Source organism: Apostichopus japonicus, chromosome 3, assembly GCF_037975245.1.
Source record: "Apostichopus japonicus isolate 1M-3 chromosome 3, ASM3797524v1, whole genome shotgun sequence".
Taxonomy (NCBI): Eukaryota; Metazoa; Echinodermata; class Holothuroidea; order Aspidochirotida; family Stichopodidae; genus Apostichopus; species Apostichopus japonicus.
The window spans coordinates 12,586,064-12,608,469 of NC_092563.1; the positions used below are offsets into that span (position 1 = coordinate 12,586,064).

General features: G+C 36.0%; 1 protein-coding gene across 15 annotated transcripts in view; it reads right to left on the reverse strand.

Annotated features, from left to right (window-relative positions):
- Positions 1–7,203: 7,203 nt before the first annotated feature.
- LOC139963562 (uncharacterized) overlaps positions 7,204–22,406 on the reverse strand; it is a 60,635-nt gene continuing 45,432 nt past the window's right edge. For 7 of the 15 annotated variants that reach the window (XM_071964505.1, XM_071964468.1, XM_071964434.1 and 4 more), the window contains one exon: positions 15,292–15,432. In XM_071964505.1, coding sequence (XP_071820606.1) covers positions 15,307–15,432 — 126 coding nt within the window. In that variant the 3' untranslated portion in view covers positions 15,292–15,306. Of the gene's footprint in view, positions 7,291–8,013; positions 8,050–12,888; positions 12,910–15,291; positions 15,446–18,949; positions 18,989–22,406 lie in introns of those variants that run through there. The other 8 variants (XM_071964522.1, XM_071964485.1, XM_071964443.1 and 5 more) reach the window with 5 other exon arrangements.

Here is a 22,406-nt window from a genome sequence, read left to right on the forward strand (position 1 = left end):
AGATGATCTGGAAAGGGAGCGGACTCTCTGAATGGCTTCACGCACCCTTCTGGCACTATGGCCCCTGGCAATAAGGTGTTTTTCCAAAGCATCTGTATATTTGTAAATGTGTTAGAGGACTGCACATACATTAAATGACTATAAACCTACCCAAACTGAAATGCTTCCATATCACCTACCCCTCTATGACCTGTAATATTAGTACAAAGGTCTATGGTGCAGTTATGACCTTGAAGTACGAGTTTAATAACAAACAAAGAAGAATTCACTATTGTCTGTTGGAATAGTTCAACTTAAGTTATGCAGCCCCTTTACATACCAGTTGAACACCTCTTATAAAATCCAAGTTGAATCAGCCATAGCTTGTCTGACTCCAACAACAATTTAGACTATTCTATCAATAAATCCCTGTCAATAGTTGTTAATTAAGTCTATTCTTTAATAGCATAAGGAATTTCGAGTTTGGAAGTTATCATTCAGTTGGTTTAACATGCACAAAACGACATTTTTTGGACAGCTAGAGTGTTCAATCATTTCTATTCATAATGCCTAGGTAGCATATTAAATAGCTGAATGAAACAATAGGCATTATCTCTTTGTTTTCTTCTTGCCAATGCTGAAATAGACTTACTATGAGCTACTACAGAACAGGTTCCATTTAAAGAGGCAGAATAAACTTCACTTTTAAGAAATCAAAAATTTTTAAATCCCATAAGTTTAATATACCTGTAGCTTAAATATCTGACGGGCTCAAACCTAGCCATACCCTTTCATATTATACAGTTTAAACTTTTACATTTTACTTTTCAAGAATTTTTGTTATAAAATAGGTGACTTTTCTCTTCATAAAAAATATATTATGACACTGTATAGTTTTAGCTGATGGATTTTCTACTGTTTGACTGGAAACAATATTTCCCTTGACTCAAGAATTAGCTTTGATATATCTTGTAAACCGTTGGCAAAAATCAAAAAAGTGATTGACTTACAATTAATATGAGCTAATAAGGTGCTTTCATCACTTGCCTGGTGGCAGCAAATCACGACAAGCACACATTATTTGGTGTGCCCATGATGTATAAATGCAGCAGAAAACTCTAAATTTACTAAAACTTTGAGAAAGTAAATATTTATGTATTTGCTTTGAAAATCTTACAATATTCAGACCAATGAGTGCAACAAAACTTTAAATTTATCTCTTGGAGTTATAAGGTGAATCTAGTTTGCCACATGTACTGATTGATAAAATGCTTGGCACAAAAAAGTTGGCAGATAATAACAAATAAAAAATATAAAAATTAATTTAAAAAAATTCAAAATTCAAACTCAGAGTGGTATAAAAACATGGAGGTACTGAAGTAGTAAAAGGTGTCATCTGGACACAAATCACAATTTTGATATTTTACAGTCCATTATATCATAAATAACATATTCATCTTTAAAATGCTTAATCTCTGGAATGTTCCTTTAAGGCTATAACACTGAAGATGTAGTGTAGGCTTAAATGTTAATCGATTCTTTGATAAATTCAATCAAAGCATGTCCTTTTTCCAGTTTCATATAAATAACACAGCCTCCTTCCGTGGATATTCATTTAACATTTGATGAATGAGTTCTACAATTGTTGAGCCCATAAAACTCTTATATTTGTTTTCCCATTGAGTTACTGTGTTGCATCTAATGATCAGTGTTTTAGACTAAGTAGTCCAGCCAATTTAATTGACGAGCCACAGATGTTTAGAGGGTCATTTTTCCCTAAAATTTGGTATAGATTTACAGCCTGTACTGAAGGCAGTGTATTTTAATGAACTCATACAACAAATCACACCTACGTATATACCTAAATTCATTCTTTACCATTGCCATGTGATTCATGTTTCTACAAAGTTCAGAATTGTGCCACAGAAACCTTTTTAAAGGTCAGTCATTGAATCAAATTCAATATACTCTACTTGTCTTTTAAGTTATTCTACTTTTACGTTCTATTTTTTTTAAATCTTTATGAATCTTTATGAATCTTTAAAAGATACAGTTTATTCTTTCCTTTTAATATTGGTATCCTTCTCTTTAATTATATATGCCATTCTGTTACACTATAATACTGCATATTCAAACCAATAGAATCATTGAAAGGGTATTAATTTGTTATCAGTAGTAGCCACAAAGTTACCAACAAACAAAAAAGGAACAATATAAAGGAGGGCCTTCAATCAATTTCATTACTAGCTTGCTTGCTTATGAAAACTTACTCCAAACAATATATAACTATATCTGCATTGAGTCTTCTTAATAACAGAACAAGACCAAAAACATTACCAGACTAGATGGCTATGACAAGTGTTTATTGATTACAGAAATCCTGCATTTCCAAATCAATTGTTTGCTTGATGAAAAGATTGAAAAAGTCTATAGAAATTGACGGGATATTGTCAATCTTTATATTGAATAGGTTACTTATTATACTAGTTACACGCACAGGAGTAATAATATTACAACCATAGAATTATTATATACATATTTATTTTGGTACAAAGTAACTTTTTATTTATAAAGAGTATTTGTTAACTTGTCATGTTCAGTTTTGATATCACAGAGCTGCATCAATTCAAACAATGACCTTTGTTTTCTTTGTGTTGTGCTTTTCATTGTCTGTGGTTCTGCTAGGATGATGTCGCCGTCCATGTTGATGATGTGTGGTTACTAATATACTATTGTTTGCATGTATTTCTCATTATTGTATCATATATATAATTGAAATTGTAGTATGTATATGTATATGTATATGTATATGTATATGTATATGTATATGTATATGTATATGTATATGTATATGTATATGTATATGTATATGTATATGTATATATATATATATATATATATATATATATATATATATATATATATATTTATATCTGGCCTCGACAAATACGGTCGCCAACTCGCCAATGGCGAGTAGAATTTTGCGACTTGCGAGCAAATAATGCACTACGCTCGACATTTGACGAGTGGCTCATTCTTTCACTGACTTTATACGATAGGCTTACTATTAACTTGTGATCCAATCAAGAAAGGCCTATTGCCTATGTTACACATCACAGTAGTATTATCAAGTGCACTGTTACATGTAGGTCCTAAGAAACAGCTCTGTTCAACAGCTCGAAACTAATTTGGTACTAATCACTCAAACTAAATGATGCACGTTACCAAAATGGAAAACAACAAACTTCATTAAATGCTTAACGACAACTCAAACAGGGGTACCTTGTGTGTACGATCAGTACAAATGAAAACAGTGTTGTCAGTAGGTTAACCGCAATCGCGCAATAAGGCCTACCTGACTAGAGACACTATAGTATCCATGAAGCAAGTCCAAATCGCATTTTTTGGTCAACGACCAATGCCAATGGGAGATAACTGTGTGAAATCGCTCACTATTTTTACGTACACTATGTACGGAGATTTTTCAGGCGCGGTGAATTTTTACGAAGTGTAGTGATACGAACTGAACTTTCAAGGGAACAAACGTAAAATCATAATTTTGCCGAAATAACATTATATATCTCGAAATGAATAACAGGAAGTTTATTGGATTAATTTTAGTAAAAAGAAAATTGACAATTCTCGAGACCTGACCAATGAAAGTCAGACACTCAGTAATCGATCGATAATAATAATGATTGTCAGTGCCAAGCGTTATCTTAACTTATTAACGATACTAACACATACACTGGTACAGTAGTCTGATGTCATGTCAAGTGAAAGTTACAGATTGTCAGCCATGCCATTGCTAATTTTTGTGTCCTAAACAATGCTAACAATGTTTCACCGTTTTATATTTTCACACATACCATGTATTAAACACTTTTGAACAACCACAATTTAAGTAGATCGTTTTTGCTGTAAACAACTAACGGTAACACTATACGGTGATATCCTAAGTTAGGCCATACCACCTAGGCTTATATCACACAAACAATTAGCGGGAAAAATTGGCGAATAAATTTAACGTTTTGGCGAGTAGAATTTTAGACTTGGTCGCCAGTTGGCGAGTAGTTTTAAAAAAATTTGTCGAGGCCTGATATATATATATATATATATATTTCTATATATATATATATATATATAAATATATATACATATATATGTACATAATATATACAGACTCAGCTATCACCTTTTATGTCGTGTGAGAGAGGAATTTGTGCTAAAGAACAACTCCCTCAGCAGCTAAGAGAAACGTTTCTCTAGATATGAAATTTCTTTGTAATCTCCATTAATACAGAATATATACATTGTAACAACAAAAGACAGAAGAAAACAAAACAAGTTGCTCAGTGATATCATATTTAGACTTGCTCAAGTCTTCAGCCTTGTGTGACGAAACATTAAACCTGTGATATCTCCCAAATGGAACAAGACTTTTATTAGCTGTTTGGGAAAAGTTAACGTATTACAGATATCTCACATAGACTAGTTATGATAGTTGGAATTGTGTCATTTTTAAATAGTCTTGAAGATGCAACATTGGGCTACAAACAAAACAAGGTTTCTATTAGCAGCTGATCAAGTTGTAATATATACTCACCTTTGTGCTGCTTGAGAATTTCATGTAAAATGATTTCAATTTTTTTTTTCCAGATAAAATAATAAAACCTTCAATGTTTGATTTTGATGATTAATATAGAACATTTTTAACAGAATACATGAAAATAAGCTACAACAATATAATGCATACAAAGAGTCCATGCCCAATATCTGAACATTCACAATTATGAATAAATATTTGTTAAAATATGAAAAACTGATGAAAACTGTGCATTAAATAAATAAAATTAAATAAATAGTAATGATGTGACGACACAAAGGACTGTAAATTTACACACACTTCCCCGAAAATTCAGAAACATCAGTTATATTGTGGATGTTATTTGACAATGTAACTATAAGGATTTTCATCAAAAGTTGACAAAAGACCAAACATTAATGTTGAAAGTTCAACAATAAATGTGGAAATTTTGAGTGATAGTAATCTTTCTATAGATATTCCTGTTTTCAAAATATGCAAAAATATGCATAAATATGCATACATATGCAAGGACAAATATATGAAAGTTTTGTACCCAAAACTATGTAATGCAACAGCCTTGTATATGTTCGACAAGACACATGTAATGACAGTAGCAACATTGATTACTAAACAAAAACGTAATCCATAGTTGCAAGCAAAATTTAAGATTGAAGGCAGAAATCGAAATCATCGATTATGCTATTAAAGAAAATCTTTCCAAAATGCGAGGAAATTTATGAAGTAAACAGAAAATTCATAAATAGGGCAAAACAAGGAAAAATTCATACTATGAGGAAACCATAACACATCATTATCCTTAATTTTCATGAAAAATTTAAGTATAATGAGGTTTATAGAGACCATTGAGTTTTACCCCTGCATATACACTACCAGGCCTCTGCATGTGTGTATGGGTGTGTGTGTATGTGTGTATGTATGTGAAGCATAATGATTCCTAACATGTACATGAATGCGCTCAGATACTCACCCCCTATTGGTGCCAAGGTGATCAAGTCCCACAAAAATGGATTGCAAATTAAACAAAAAGAGTTTGAAGAAGATAGCATGATTAGTAATCGTTTCAGTTTCAAATCAAAACAATATAAATAATGAAATGATATTAGCTGTGATTTATGACCTTAAAGCAGAATTCTCTGATGGAAATTGATTTTTTATTTCCCCTAAATTCTATATCCAGGGTAACATTTGGCAGAACAAAAGGGGTTCTAAGAAGATTTCCAAATAAGTTAGCTTTATACGTCAGAATGATCAATTAACTAAAGCATAAAGAGCATTCTATAGACCATTCATTTTCTTAATTTTATTTATGTTTTTATCCACAAAGATGAAAGCAATGTATTCAGAAAGAAGTGGAGATCTTCTTGTCTTGGACACAAGAATGATAAGACTTGGAGATACCATGACTAGCCTAGACTGGGCCTCATGATCTCCAGCAAATTCCTCAATCAGAGAAGGCTGCTTTAAAAATCAATGCACAAAAACAAGAATTTAGAAATGGTCATGCAAAAATGTAATGTTCGCTAAAAACATGCCAAATATTTGTTACAAGCTGTGAATTAAAACAATAGACACTTTGTGCTCTATTTCATGCATGTTAGTCAACTGAAAATCATTTAGTTCAATTAAGGTTGTTTCATAGGAAAGTTTTATTTACTCATGACACAATCATTTCTTTAATTTCAAGCACAACAATGATTTTCATGATATTTGCATCATTGCGTACAGCATATTGGCCATATATTATCAGTGCAACTAATATTTTCCCTACCATGACAGGCACATAGTTATATGAATGTACTGTATGCTATTCTCGGTACAGATCTTATGATATAGACCAGCAGATTATTTCCATTTGACCATCCTTCTATCCCAATCAGTCATGCTAGTATCGATCAATATATTATTTACCTCAATCATGGCTAACTAGCTGTTACCCATTTATCATTGCACTTTGCCAATCAAGGAATTAACCCCTCCCCCCCCCCCCCCCCCCGTATAACTAACTTGAAACCATTCAGCACTATACCCTTTCGACCCCTTTGTACTTTCCCCGTTTCCTGTGCCTAGCATCCTTTCCCTTCTGAAATTGGTCCTACTGTACCAGGGGCCACTCCCTGCATGATCAGGATTAAGTATTAAAAGAAACTGAAAAAATGTATTAATTTAAAACAAAAATCAAACAAAAAGAAAATAAAACACTTTTTAATTTTAAACGTTCATCAGTAAAAATCAAACAAAAAGAAAATAAAACACTTTTGAATTTTAAACGTTCATCAGTATTGACCCCAAATATGCTAGAAAAGTCCAACAATGGTCACCACTGCTCATATTTCAACAGGCAATTAACTGCCACTCTCGAAGTATTTGCCTTAGTGAGAGAGCAAAAATGTCTATATCGGACACTCCTCAATGACTGGCAATAAATTGGAAGAGTCAGCACCTCAAAAACGACATTTGAAAACCTTTTAGGAAATTTTAGCAATCTAAACTTTGGGGGCATTACTGCTGACCAAAACATAAAATAAGAAAAATGTGCCAAAGTAGCAAACTTTACAAAAGCACTGATGGAATATTATTAAAAGAAACTGCAGCTGTTAATGAGAACAACCAAATGAAATAGAAGCTTTGGTCTAATTATTCTGTAAAAGAACACAGTTACTAATGGTGGCACAAGAGATTGATATACTCACAGAAATGAAGTCCTGATTGGTCGGAGCAGACAGCGATGAAAGAAAAACAGAAAGAAATGAAAAAATAAAATATTTTATGCCAATATTAAAATACTATATAATATAAAAGAAATGCAAAGAAATGCCACCAAAAAAATATTACCTATGTTTGTCTTTTTTTGTTTCTGTCTTTTTGAAACTAAAACACAGAAAAGTAGTTTTTGTAGTCATTTTGACTATGAGGTACGAATGCAAAAGATGTTGCTCAATTAATCGTTACAACTCAAAATGGACCAAAGAAATTTCAATCAAAAAGTTGCATTTTTCATGACATCTAACAGAAAGGAATAAAATATGTAAAATTTAACCAATACAAACTAGTTAATGTTCTAAACGTTGGTAATACAGGGACTACAAGTTTCTGCATCATGTGGTTATATAACAGATATGATACACGTACATCCAGAAATACTCTCAGCCATCTGTCTGTCATCCCTACAGGCAAACCTCTCATCCCATCCCAACCTCCCCTGTTATGTTTGGCCTCTCTTTATTCTGAATTAGTCAATTATTGATGTGCATGGTTTATATCTTCCAGTATTTTTCTATCCTCATCAGAGACAACTGTATCTTCTAGCTTCTTCTCTTTTTTTTCAATGCCATTTCCTTTTTTGAGTTAAATGATCTACATTACTATGTAAATTGATAAATCTTCCCAAACTTTCCACAAATGGTTTAGTTTTTTCTGTTTGCTCAGCCATGTCAATCCATTCATACTTTCAAGAACCCTTTCTGTGAAATCAAATTAATTGAAAAGGAAATAAACAAGTTGGGATCAGAAGCCAGCGGATAATTTGATAGATTGACCACTTTCATTGTGTGGATAATGCCAAAACGCCACCATCCCAATATGCTGACAGCATCATTTCACCTATTAACATGATAGCAGCTCACTACTGTAAATCTCTTCTTTGTACAGGTTTTGGGCAGCCTAGTAACGTTTGGTGAGATGAAGGGTCTGTGAGGTGACTTCCTGGTCTGTTGCCATCAGTAGGGGGTATGAAGATCCCTGCTACTACTCAGGAACTCAGGGAATAAATTAATTGATCCAGCATCCCAACATGCTATGCAAATTGGGCAAACTGCTATACAAGTGAAAAGAGGTGTAGCAGGTTTTTGTACACAGGTACCTTAGTACTTTGTAAAGGAAATGTTCACAGCCTTCAAAAGTGCTATACAAAATTGGATCACTTCATCATTCCCTGCTAATGGGCAGAAGGTCAATCCCCCTCCTCCTCCCCTCTCCTCCCAGACCCACAGCTCCTTTTCAGGGCTACATGGCTCAATTACAGATAGCTGTTCTCAGGTTTTAACAGGCATGGTAATGACATGTTCCTTTTAGGGTATCTTTCATCATTGCATGGGGTGCAGGTATAACTGCAAGCAGGTATCCAACTTAAAATCCACACCAAATGATGTGGATCTAGCAGTTTTAATCAATGCATTTGTGGTTACCATCAGCTGTGTGGGCAGACTTACATTATGAGCACAATATCCCAAGTGCAAGGTCCTGAGTACGAGTACGAAGCCATGCATATGAGTACAAGTACATAACTTTTATTTTTCCTGAGTATGAGTATGCAGCTGTACATAGCAATGCGTACGAGTACAAGTACATTATTTTTAATTTTGCTAACTACGAGTACGAGACCACGAGTATGACTACAAGACCACAAGCACTGGTACAAGACCATGAGACCATGACTACAAGAACACGACTACAAGACCACAAGACACGAGTACGAGACCACAAGTAAGAGTACGAAACCACGAGTAAGAGTACGAGACCACGAGCAAGGGTACGAGACCACGAGTACGGGTACGAGACCATGAGCATGACTACAAGACCACAAGTACGGGTACAAGACCACTAGTATGAAACCACGAGTACGGGTATGAGACCACGACTACAAGACCACGAGCACACGGGTACATGACCATGAGACCACAAGTACGAAAACCACGAGTACTAACCACGAGTACAAGACCATGAGTACGGGCGGGTACGAGACCACGAGTGCGAGACCACGAGTACGAGACCACGAGTACCAAACCATGGTTTAACACAGATAATGTATCAGAATGGACAGTTACATATGACCTATCACTTTTATCTTACGGTCAACTGAGCCTTGAAACTTCTGAATGATTATTTGTACCACTTGTTCAGCAACTTCCATCACTGAAAATAAGGTTTTAAAATTTCTGATAGGTGTTGGTTGAAACTATAGATCAGGCAATGTAATACCATTGGACCATCCAAGGGGTTAATAAAGGAAAGTAACACGAATGATGGTAATAAAGAATGATGACTTTTGAACATTTCTATAAAGAAACAGATGATCTAGATCTTCAGTTCACCTACCATCTATCAATCTTTCTTGAATTAATTCTATTCGTGGTGTAATTCAAATGCTAGGAAACCTAAAAAAGCTAATGAAATATTTATCTAGTCATGATATTGAGACCATCAAGATCAAGAATTTATTCGGATCATCTTTTGCCTGTTTATTATCGTTGAATTTTTCATGCTTTCTGAACAAAATAATCAAATGGAGGGTGTAAATCTACCACATCCCATTACCATCACCTTTCTTTACCAATCATTGGCATTTTTTTGTTTTTTTAATATAGATTTTAAGAAGCCTTAACAAACCAAGCAGAATACCAAATCTTAAATCAGTTCTGAAGTTCATGAACGATCTGTTAAGCTCCTTGAGATATATGACAAAGTACAGTCACTCGGCTGAAGCGTACGACCCCTGGGGACGACTCCTGACTTCTTGTTTGTTTGTGGTAATTCGTGTGTTCAACAACTGGAAAACATTTGCTGACTCACAAGAAAATTGGTTCTATATCATAGCGCGCTCCGGCAGTACCTACACCTGTTGTTGTGCCTGCCTCTCGTACCCGGGTTTCCTTAATCGTTCGAGCCCCGGCCCAGAGCGCAAATGAATTTCTAACTTGATTAAACCAATTGGGTTTTGAGCTGATCTTGGGTAGGTAGAATCGAGCTTGATTTCCCAAGAGAGCTTAGTTGGAAGTAATATATCAGAGGAGAGGAGGTGTTTTCCTAAGCAGGATTAGGTACGTCTACTCCTAAGCGAATCGCGAAATTTTATCAACTCATTTGTAGCATTTGATTTCCCCATGGTCGAGAGGAGGGGATTTGGAAACATGAGCACGCCAAGCCCGACAAAAGTCGGAAGATCTGGTGTGCCTGGCAGGCAGTCTGATGTCAACACAGGCTCTTTGCATCCCTGACCAAGGCTGCGACATGCCAATTATCATGTAAGCACACACTGGAAAATTGTCCGACTACGTAGTCACCAAGAGCCTTGTAACAATGTGGATGAAACATGGAGCCCCTGCAATGTGACAAGTGAGGTGTTACAGACTGCAAAAACCAGAAAATTGCAATATTTTTCTTCCTAAAAGCCAGTAAGTGATTAGCACATTGGATTTTGAAAGGGGAATGGAGCAGTCTCTGAGACAATGGTTTGATATAATGAACGGCAACTGCCTCTGCAAATTACCAGAAAATAAACTTTACTTCAGTTGATCAAACATGGAAACGTGGTAGATAAATCAACTCATTAGGAGAGAAGAGAACAGTGTGAGTAATCAGCAGGTGTCAAACAGAATGGGAAAAGAGGGCGGCAGTTTAATGGATTTTATGCTCTCCAAAATTGTTAACAATTTTATCTAATGAAAAACTTTATGCTACAAAAGAGGTTAAAGGGAAATTTGGTGAGAATTTTTATCTGAAAATTGCTGTAGTGAGATAATGAACAAGAAATGAAGGAGTAAAAGTTGACATGGCTGTTTAATTTCTTCTTTTATTGGAAGGGGGGGTGGGGATGAGGAGGGGGGAGATAGAAGTTAAGAAAACTGTACATAGGCATATGATTTACTAGGAAAGTTTAGATTGGATAATATCAACTTAATAATTACACTAATATAACTTTCATCTAGATGCGAGGTACAATAACTTGTGGTGTCACACATGTCTGTGCTGAGGTTAGCCATTCCTAACTTGATGGAAATCTCTACTATCCATTTATTCTTCTTGGGGGGGGAGGGATTGGGGGTTGGTAAGGGGTCGAGGGAAGGGAGACCTGCACTACATACCAGCAGCAATATCTTGCACACTGACCGAGTGTCAACAAATCTGATGGTGCTCCTTCTAGCTTCCGAAAAAATCACACAAATGAAAACAGACTCAACTTGGCAGATTGAGAAAGTTGTCCAATCATTGCATCACCGTTATTCATTTATTTGGGTCAATTGCCTAGACCCTTTTTGCATACGTAATAACTATGACTATTCAAAAGGTTAGTTCCAATTATGAACATAATAGTATAAAAAATATCAGATAATTATCTTCTACATCTAATTAAACTGAGATTAAGTAGTGTCTTGACTAAGCAGCTTAAATTAAATCACTAAGAAATGTTGTCGATAATCTTGGGACTAAAACACCTGATACGGGTGTGCTACAAAGCGATACAAGTTGATTCAATTTTATAACCATTTCATAACGATGCTTATATAACCTGTGAGCAAACATAATTATACCAATGCAATCTTCACCCTTCTCTCCCCCTCCCTCTCCCTTAACTTCTTCACCTGTTCCCATGCACAAAAAGTCAGTAATAAACCTTTGATCTCTTTTCAAGGTGGTTGGGCAGTGGTATCTATTGAACAGGACAATACCTCAAACTTTGCAGGCAAAATTAGAAAGCTTTCATATGATGAACGCTTAAGGAAAAGACACCTGTATGTCCTATTTTGTCACAATTTGACAGCAATCTGGACAAACTTCTGAAACCCTTGTCCTAATAATTTGGGGCATTTTAATTACTTCGTTTTTACTACTACCACCAACAACATGATTGCTCCCACCCCACCCACCCACCCCCCTTTCCAATCCTGTTGAAAATTTGCATTGGTTCCTATATGACCTTGCTAATATTTTGGGATCATGGTTAATATTCATGCAGTTCTATCATTTTGTTTTAAATAGATATTTTAATTTCCTTTCCAGAAAAGTCCCAATTCATACCCTTAGCAAAATGTCTACATCTTCCACATAAACTACTGTTGGTCACTTAATTTCCTTTAGGCGTCTCTAGTGCAATAACTCAGAGTGTGCAGCTAAACTTCAAATTCCAACTGAAATGATAATTGATTTAATTTTGCAGTAAAAACTATCTACTTCATGATTCAAAGTTAATAGAATTACACGCAACTCTCAGCTTGCAGGATGATCCAATCTTAGACAAGATGACATAATGAAGTGTTGGTATTGCCAGGGAATAAATGCTGAGTATAAGGCTCGAGTACAACATGTGCAGCAACCAATCACAAACTTGTTTTAATTAGTTAATTGATTATTATGAATATGAAAGGAGCCATTTTCGTACATCCAACTCTTTGTTTAAACAGTTGATGACCGATCTTAGAGCCAATTTTCAGTGACACCCTTAGTTAGAGTGGTGTCATTTGCTTGATTGGCAGGACCCCTCATGCCCTGGGGTGTCACCAAAGTCATCTAAATCCCACAAATGCCTGAACACGTTGGTGTTAAGCCTTGTGAATGGAGGGAGGCAAAGAAAAAAAAAATTAATCTAATTTTGGAAATATCAGTTTAGGGAAGCAGCTATCCCGATAGCCGCGGGCTGTTTTCATTAATTGCACAGATAACACTGTCATTGTAGCAAGAACGGCTGGCGCAGCAAGCACGGTGCTTTATGCTGTAGCCACATGAAGGGTATCGATCAGGTAATTCTGATTGCATTCAGGCTGGAAGATCATGAAACGCTGGAGATGATATCTGCTATGAGATTGAAAGAGTTTTCTCCACCAACGTAAACATCCACTTTGGTGTGTTCTGTAAGGTGTTTAATCATCGATTGATAATCTATCCGTGATGGGGGGGGGGGGGGGGAGAGAGCGAGAGCAAAAAAACAACAACAAAAGAAACTCAAGCAGGCCCTACCGTATTTATCGAAGAGAAGAAGGAATAAAATGCTGCGACATAAATCGGGGAAGTATTTAACAAGATCACAGGGCTATGAATCTCTAATTTGTAGAATATCCTTAGGGCCTTTAATCTGATTTCCCCCGAGACAAATTCGGAGCAAAAAAATCGAAGAGCAATTGTTGCTCGCTCAAGAACAAAATCACTTCTCACACTCGGCTGCAATCGGCACCTAATTCTCAACCCATTTGATTACACTCTTCTGCTCCTAATCTGTTAAATTCAATCAGATCTATAGCAGAGAAATAATCTACTATACCATATGTGGCCGTCAACAAACGGCAACGCCAGGGGGGCCTCGGCTCTGTATTAGCGCTACTTCATAAATTAACTTGATACTAATTTGTTTAGTTTTTCTCCTCTCCACTCACTTTCCTGAAACCCTCGAGGCGGCCAGAGGAATGTGCCAATCTATTTCTACCTTTAAAAAATCGGCAGCCAATCTGACATTTGATAAGAACAATTTAGTCTCATTAAATTTCAATTTTATGGGTAACTTTTCCCTCATGATGGGGGGATGCTTTGATAGTTAAATTATGCCATTATTGGACGTCATGAATACATATCAGGCAGTGATTTCATTTCACAGTTAACAGCCGAGTGACTCGAATCTATTAATTCGCCGTGCAGTTTGCGAGAACATGAAAGACATACATAATTGTTTTGAAAAGTGACTTTTGTAATAAAATGATATGAATTAAAAAAAGGTAAGAGAATTGAGCAAAGTTGTGCCCACTAAGCCAGATCACATAATAATACAGTCTCACATGTACAGTATACATATACTGTATTAGTACTACAGCAGTAGGTAAACCACTATCACTGTTGTTCGTATGAAATTACTACAATTTATTTCGAGATAATTATAGAAACAGAGCTATCAGAAATTCACTCGCAGAATGGGGACACTTCATTGTTAGAGAAATAGCTCAGGCACTTTATCTCCATTGTTCTCTTCACCCAGGTGAATAATTAGGGACCTGACAGTTAAACTGTAAATTGGGCGCTGATTAGCTGCTGCTATGTTAAGTTTGACAGGTTATCATTGACCAGGGTAATATTGTGATGCGCCTTGAGCACCATTATCGGTGGATATGTCTGCGCTTTATAAATCCTTATTATTATTATTATTAATATTATTCATTCACGTTTCATTCAAGTATTGAATCTACCTACACAGATGACGCTCAGTTTGAAGTCCTTTACATGTATACTATAGAACAATCACAAGTTGTTACCAGCACAGCGGGACAGCAGATTTCAGGACCTTTGGGTGCCATAAGAGCATTAAATATCGAACACTGCAGAGATAAATTTTCAACTGCACTGGACCATTGTTACAATTGATGTCCAACTTCTAAAGTAAAAGGGATAATGCCATCCACACAGCATATTCATACATAGAGTTGTATCAGCATCCAAAATTTGTAGAAGGACACATGAGTATCTAAAAGTTTTAGAAGGAAACAAATTAAAAAGGTTTGAAAACCTGTTGTTGATTTTAGAAAATATATTTATGGAAAAATGACTTTCTTTTTACCAAAAGTGTTGAGAGAATTACTAATGAAGAAGTATGTCAAAGTATGGTTATTTGCATTCCATTTACTACTATGATGGTACCATGCTTTAAATATGCATATATATATATATATATCATACAAATAAGTGAAGGTGATCAAATTTACAGGTGCTTTTGTAAAGACAAAGTCATCTGCAATCTTTACCTTTATAACACAATAACAAAAAAACAAACAAAAAAGGCCAAATAAGAGAAAATTTAGAAATATGAAATGAAGAGAATACAAAATTACAAACAAAAACTCAAATTCCCAATCTTCACCAAATTATTCCACATCATGTTTCATGTAATTCTTATATATGCAGGTCTGTTATGACTCTGTCCTGAATTGCCTGCACCTTTATTTAAACCTGCACCATGTAAACCTTCATCTTTTAAACCTGCATCTTTTAAACTCTAATGAATGACAAAACCCAACCGTCCAAGGACTGAAAATTTGATGGTTCAAATTACACTCACGTGTCATGTTTCCATTTCCGGGCACAGGAAGGGCCTGCAATTAATTGCTATTTGTTGAATATCAAAAATTATAATTTTATTTATTAAATTTATCTGCATTGCAAGACTCTGAATGTCTCTGAATGTATTATGGAACGATAAAGACAGAAACGCTACCCTGAGTAACATTTCCCTGATAAAGTGCAGATATTGCGTGACATGAAAATAATGACTTTCAATGGCAAAATATATCAAGTATGTGCTTCGTCATATATTCTCATTGCTGAAAAGATTTCCTATTCTAATGTGTATTTTAGAACTACATTGATGATAAATTACTCCACATATACTTGTCTGCTATACTCAGGCTACCATGAAGGCCACTTATTAAGATTAATGGCATTTGTATTTTGTTTTTTGTGGATTACATCTTCTTATAATCTATCTTTGTGATGTAAGAAAGTCTTTTATAATCCATCCTGAATGTTATACCAAGACCAGAATTTTTCCACCCACTCAAAAGTACAACCGAGTGGGCAACACTCTTGTTACTGACAAGGACCTTTAATGTTGTACATTAGAGATATTGAACAACAATCAATTATCATGGAGAAACTTAACATGGTTAGTACACCATGCCTAACAGTTAATCTGTCTTGCTGTCAAATATGCTAGGAATCGAACAATGGTCACTCATCTTTCTATCTCTACTAGCAGTTTATACTGCCACCCATAAAGCGTTTCTCTCTTTGAGAAATTTATTTGCATAATATAACCCCCTCCACCTCCTCAATGTCTAGGAATAAATTGGAAAGTCTTCAATTTTAAAGTTAAGAAAGCATGGCACATTCAAATACATGTTAGCATATTTTAGGGGGAAATGATCAAAACATTGCATATTTAAAAGTAAGCACCTCATCAACTATCAAATAAAACATGAAGGGAAATTCATAACTTTCCCCTTTCTTGGAAACTGTTTATAATGACCAGGAACAAAGGCAGCTTTTATATCGTTCTTGTATGCACACGAGAACATACAATAAAACATGTCAGGTTAATGTTTGGTCATTTCCATTTTCACAGGAACACAATCAGAGGGATAAGCTAAGAAAGAGTGCCCTCCGGGTTATAAACCAAGTCACCTTGGGATACCTCAAAGTGTTCAAATACTTGAGACTACTAATCAAGAATGACTCCGCTTTGAATCGAGCCCTTATAACAAATTTAATATAAAAAAAAAAAGTTGTTGTTACTACTTTTTTTTTTTACTTCACAAGAATAAAACCCTTTGTCAATGGGTACGACTACAAGCAATCGTCCTTTCTTTATGACCCGGGATACTGTGGAAAGGGATTAAGAGAACATGCCTGATCTATACGGTCTACTTGAGCGAGTTTATCAAAAGTAATGACCCACTCAGTCTTCAATGCTGTATACTGCCAATCAATATCTACTTGATATTAAAAAGGGTGTTACAGGTGTTTCCTGTGTCCAATGATTTTTCTTTCTTTTTTTCTTTCTGTCTTTTTTAACAGGAACCCAAAAGATACGATATGTGTCACTAATCAATGGCCATTAATCCATTCTAGAAGTTATCAAGGGCACCCTTTGTCTCCATTCTCCCTATCACACCTACTTAATTATTCATCATGATAGCTGGTGCCAGGATAATAGTGCCTTATGCACCCCACAGCATCAACTATGGGATACCTTTTTTTCTTGTGTTTTTTTTTTTCTTTATTTTTTCCATTCATTTTGTTGAAGGAAATCATGAAGGTAAAACTTGATTTCATTTAAGTAAAGGGTATATAGATGAGTTGAGTGGGTTTAGAGCTCTCCGAAACACTGAGGGTATTTATTAGCTATAAAATCCAGTGTCTTACTATTCAGTATAAAAACGCAACAGGTCTAGCATAAAGCTGCCTGAGATATCAAGGGCATCATCACCTTGGGCCTTTTTTCAAGTTCACACCCCAAATCTTACCTTGATCAAATATCAAAAATTTTAATGGAAAAGAGAAGAAAAGAGATTAAAATTATCTTGGATTTCATCGTGAAGACTTTGAAGGAGCCAGATTTGCAGTAAGACAGAATCTTCATTAAATAGTAGAATGTAAGAGATAAGAGAAGACAGACAACTTTGTCAAATACTGAAAGCCTAATAAAAAAAGCCTATGACACTAACAGCCTAAATTAACAGCCTAAATTTATATACCTGTGCCGTGGCGGAGTGGATAAGGGCAGAGACATTTCAAGCAATGAAGCTTAGCTATCGGGTGCTTCAGGGTTTGATACCCGGCTGGGTCATAGTAAGGTGGGGATTTTCATCCAAGAGCAAATACTACCCAACAAACGTCCTTTATACCAGTAACATGGTACATGGTGTAAATGTGGTCATTGTTTTCTTAAAACATTGCAAGTTTCTTGTCAGTAATGGACCTTATGGTGTCATCTGTCAGACGATCTGTCAAACAAGTTTTAGTTGGTTGGAGGAGGGTAGGGGGTGCGGGCAGACAACAGACAAAGAAACAGAAGCCTATGACACTAACAGCCTAAATTAACAGCCTACACCTGTGCCGTGGCGGAGTGGATAAAGACAGAGGCATTTCAAGCAATGAGGCTTAGCAATCGGGTGGTTCGGGGTGAAAAGTTCCCAAATTTGAGTTAAAATGTTGAAATGTATGGGTATTGAAAACTTCTGAATGTCCCAGTTGTTGTAACGACATTCAACTAAAGTTTTTAATTTGTCAATGTATCATCATGGGGTTATTACCGAGTGCCTCCACCATATTAGATAGTTGCCATGGTGACAAATACTTATTGCTATGGTTGTTATTATATCAACTAATAACAATTCTAGTGCACTGTAGGAATGGAAGTAGTGAAACAGAGAGAATGCTTGAAAATTTTGACTAACATAACCTATGAAGACGGAGTACTCTCTACAGACACAACTAACTAGAAATGACGACAGCCACTTTCCACAGAATAAATATTCATATCGACAACTGCTAATCGTAGAGTAACAAAATTTAGCGAAACCATCTCAAACTCTTCCATTGTAATAATGAATAAATGTAAGCTTGACAAGACAGTAGGAACAAATGATAACACGTGCTTCTACTTTTTCATTTAAACAATCCGTTAAAATTGCGAAGGAAAATAGCTAGCGGCAAGTAATGAATGATTAATTCCGAGTATAAACTTTCATCCTTCTGAGTCCCATCCGTCAGCTTGATTTCCGATCTGTCAAGTCCATATCTCCCCTCTGGTTGGCCAGCTATTCAGTCAACTTTTCCTAACCAGAGATGACTGACAACCCTGATAGGAATACACACCCGACCATGATTTTTCTCGCGCGGATCCCTCAAACTGCGACACCAGCCAAAATTGTCGACCCTTAGTTATGACGGACTGGATTTTTTTTTCTTTTTACCCCTCCTCAAACCTCCCTGTCTGGCATCTGTAAATCATTGATGCCGACTAAGATTGGCTTAGTTGATGATTTTGCCACTTTCCGCAGTCTCCCAAAAGACGGGAACGTGAGATATTTGGCTACTCTTCACACCCTAGCTGATCGTAGGCAATCACCAGGCTATCAATAATGCACGCTGGAATATAATTATGACACATAGGTAAGCAACTAATGGAGCCCCACGTGGACTCTGGCAAGACTTGTAAAGCTCTCTCGTTTGACTTGGAAGGTGCCAAAGTCATTTGTATGTTAGCTGTTAACAAAATGTCACATTTCAGAGTTGGAACCTCGTGGGGGCAGGCTAAAGTGTGAAGGAGGGAAGGAACGGAGGAGAGAGAGTACAGTAATGAGGGTGTTTGATAGATAGAGCCAGAGAGCATAAAACCAAGACTGGGAGTCAACTGGGGAGACCAGTGATATCTTTAAAGTGACAGCAATATGCCAAAGTCATGAGAGAGAAGAGGAGAGGAGTTGAATAGCCTTTACACTTAATGTCTTTAGCAGAATCTGTGACATAATCAAAACAAAGTGTAAGGCAGGCAGCCAGGCAGGGAGGCAGGATGTCTGTGCTATGGGTGGTGTAAATGACCAGCTAAATATGCAGGGAAATGTTTTCGTTCGTGATTTCAAGGGATGGAGAAAAAACTGGGTGTTCAAATATACAGTAACTTGGAACGGAATTAAAGTTTTGTAAAGAAATATTATAATTTGCAATCCATCCATCCCTATGTATTTCATTTCATGTTTTTTTCATTTATGGACTTATATTCTTTCTCTTTTTCCTTCTGCAACACATCATTCATAACATACTTCATTTCTGATTATTCTTCTCATTGTAGCGTTTTTCTTCTCCATTCTCCGACCATGTCGATGTGGAAGAGCGTCCTTTCCAGTGGATGACCCAGGCCTCAGCATCCCATATTGATTAGCCACTCTTTCCTGTCCCACCAAGGGGGTAGGAGCCAGGGGTGCACTGGGGGCACTTTTTTCCACTTTTTTCCAAGATAGCAAATGTGCCCAACTGGCAAATAAAATTTGCCCCTTTGATGAAGAACTGTCTTTTGGATATCTTAAGCCTTTGTAAATTTTAAATAGAGTCACATGCACCATAATATTATTGATAACATACTAACACATCATATATATTTAAGTGATATGGCTGGTGTGTATCAATTTATAGCAAAACGAGTGGTGGTTGTGGAATGAGAAAGTGCCCCTCTGATGTTGTGCCCCCCCCACACACACATTTTGGAAATTTCCTACCCACTGTGTCCCACCATCCTACTGCACCATCTGACTGAATCCTACCATCCTCCTATCTCCTCCTGCAAACACTTGTTACTTTTCTCCATATTTTAAAGTCACATCATTCTCACATTTTTGAGTGTTTATCCTGTTTTGTTGATTCCTGTTCATTTGAGTCACTTCAATTAGTGATTGATGGGAAGAGGCGGCTTAGAATTGAGATAATGTATTTTTAGTTGAATTCAGACAGTTTGTTGTAACATTAATGTATCATTTTTTTTCATAAATGAACTGCATGTATAAAAAGGGTAATTAATGGTTAATCTTTCCACAGTCTCCTTGATCTTGGTGATCACCAAATGGATGTTAATATTCAACATTCCATTTGATTTTCACAAGTCTGTTCATTACTCAGACAGTTTGTCATGGCAAGAAAAATATTTGAAAACATTCAAGCACTTTTGATTTTATTTCATTTATTTGGAATGAAAACCTGGTTATTTCAAGCCAATGAATAGGGTTGTCGCACAAAAGAATAATATTAACAAATAGTATTGAAAATTTACCAAGAAAACAAAAGGCTCAAAAAGGGCAAAAACAATGTAACTAAGGTGCTTTTCAGAAGGAGGGCAAAATTCAGTTGAAAAACAAACGTGGGCCTTCAATGTTTGCTAGTACAGAATATTATTGTGTAGATTAACCTTTCTGTCAGGGAGGTTCATGTAGATGAGATGTCGACCAACCTAGGACTTGCCTAAAGAGGCAGAGCACTATAAGACAGATAGAAGACTGACAGTGCTACAGCTGCAACAAACAAACATGTCAGATTGTAATTAAAGGTGTGAAATTAGTCTAGTCTTAATTTTCGGATCTGACAGTTTAATTTCAAGGAGCTGTTTTAACGGTGACTAGGTAATCCAGTTTCGCAGACGGAGTCTTGCCTTAAGATTTGGAGTAAATACTCGAAGAGGACACTCGATATATGTTACATCCTGAGATGGTATCGAGAGGCGTACAGCAATAATTTGCTAATGTACGACACAGTTACAAGGTGTAGTAGCCATCAACTCTCCAGAAATTTAATCTAGCTGTCATTCACAGATTAACTGAAAAAGGAAACGATCTGTTGTATTCTTAACGTTGGCACCAAATCCACTTGAAACGAAAGGCTAATTCACTCTGAGGGAATAAACAGTGCCTCAGAATGAAAAGGAAGTTTTCATGGGTGGTATGTGTTCTTTAATAACGAGTCGTCTGAAGGCAAGAAGGTACTTGATGGCCAATTAGACTGGTTAAGTCAATGGCGCAAGATTATCGAGGAGTAGATTATCCTAATTAAAGAGGCCACCCTTTTTTCCTGCTGGCTGGTGACCTGTCCACCTGGGCGTTTTGATGGGGGGAGGGGATTTTTTTCTTGGTCAAAGAAAGTATTTCTGTTTTTCCTTGCTTCACAGTTAGCCCTGATTTTCAACACTTGAAATGAACTGAGTGGCCCAATTTTTGATGATAACAAACAACATACTCTTAGAAACAATTATGGTCTCTGCAAGAAAAGTAGTTTCATCAAATTCCAGACTGACAAAGTTAGTGCGATTAAAATTGTAACCAACCAATGTAAGAGTTTCCATAGGTTGTACTAAATGACCAATTGATATATAATGTAAGAACATTCATAGAAGTTCTTCATCAGTTTATTTTTGGAAGCTAAAAACCATACAAAGTAATAGTGTTAAAGCCTGAGACATATATCCAACCAACATAACTCATCTTGTTTCGACATAGGTATTTGTGATTAACAACTCCCCGAAACAGCTAAGAAAGATCTTGTTCCATTTGGGAGATATCCTAGTTTAAAAGTCATGCCTTGAGGATGTGATTTTGTAAATCTAGTGATGTCACAGTGCTGCTATGATCTCAAACCACTTACCCCCTCTTTTCATATTTTCAATGTAGAGTGTTGACAGTGTTGTTACTGAAGCCAAATAACATCAGTAGGTCATGTTAAGACTTTCAATATCTTTAAATCCATCTCCATTACAGAAAATAAAAATTGTAATAAATAAATGACAAACACAAAACAAATATACCACATGTGGCTCGATGATGTCATATTAAGGGCTTGATCAGGTCTTCAGATGTGAAAGGACCATAGGCGCGCGTTCCACATGTCAATGTGCATATCATATAGGCATGCGTTGGTTATTACATCACATGCCAATAACATACCATCATTAGCTGTGTTATTACCCTTCCATATTGGTTTTAATTATTGGGGAAGTCGTTACAATAATAATGATCATAAAAATATC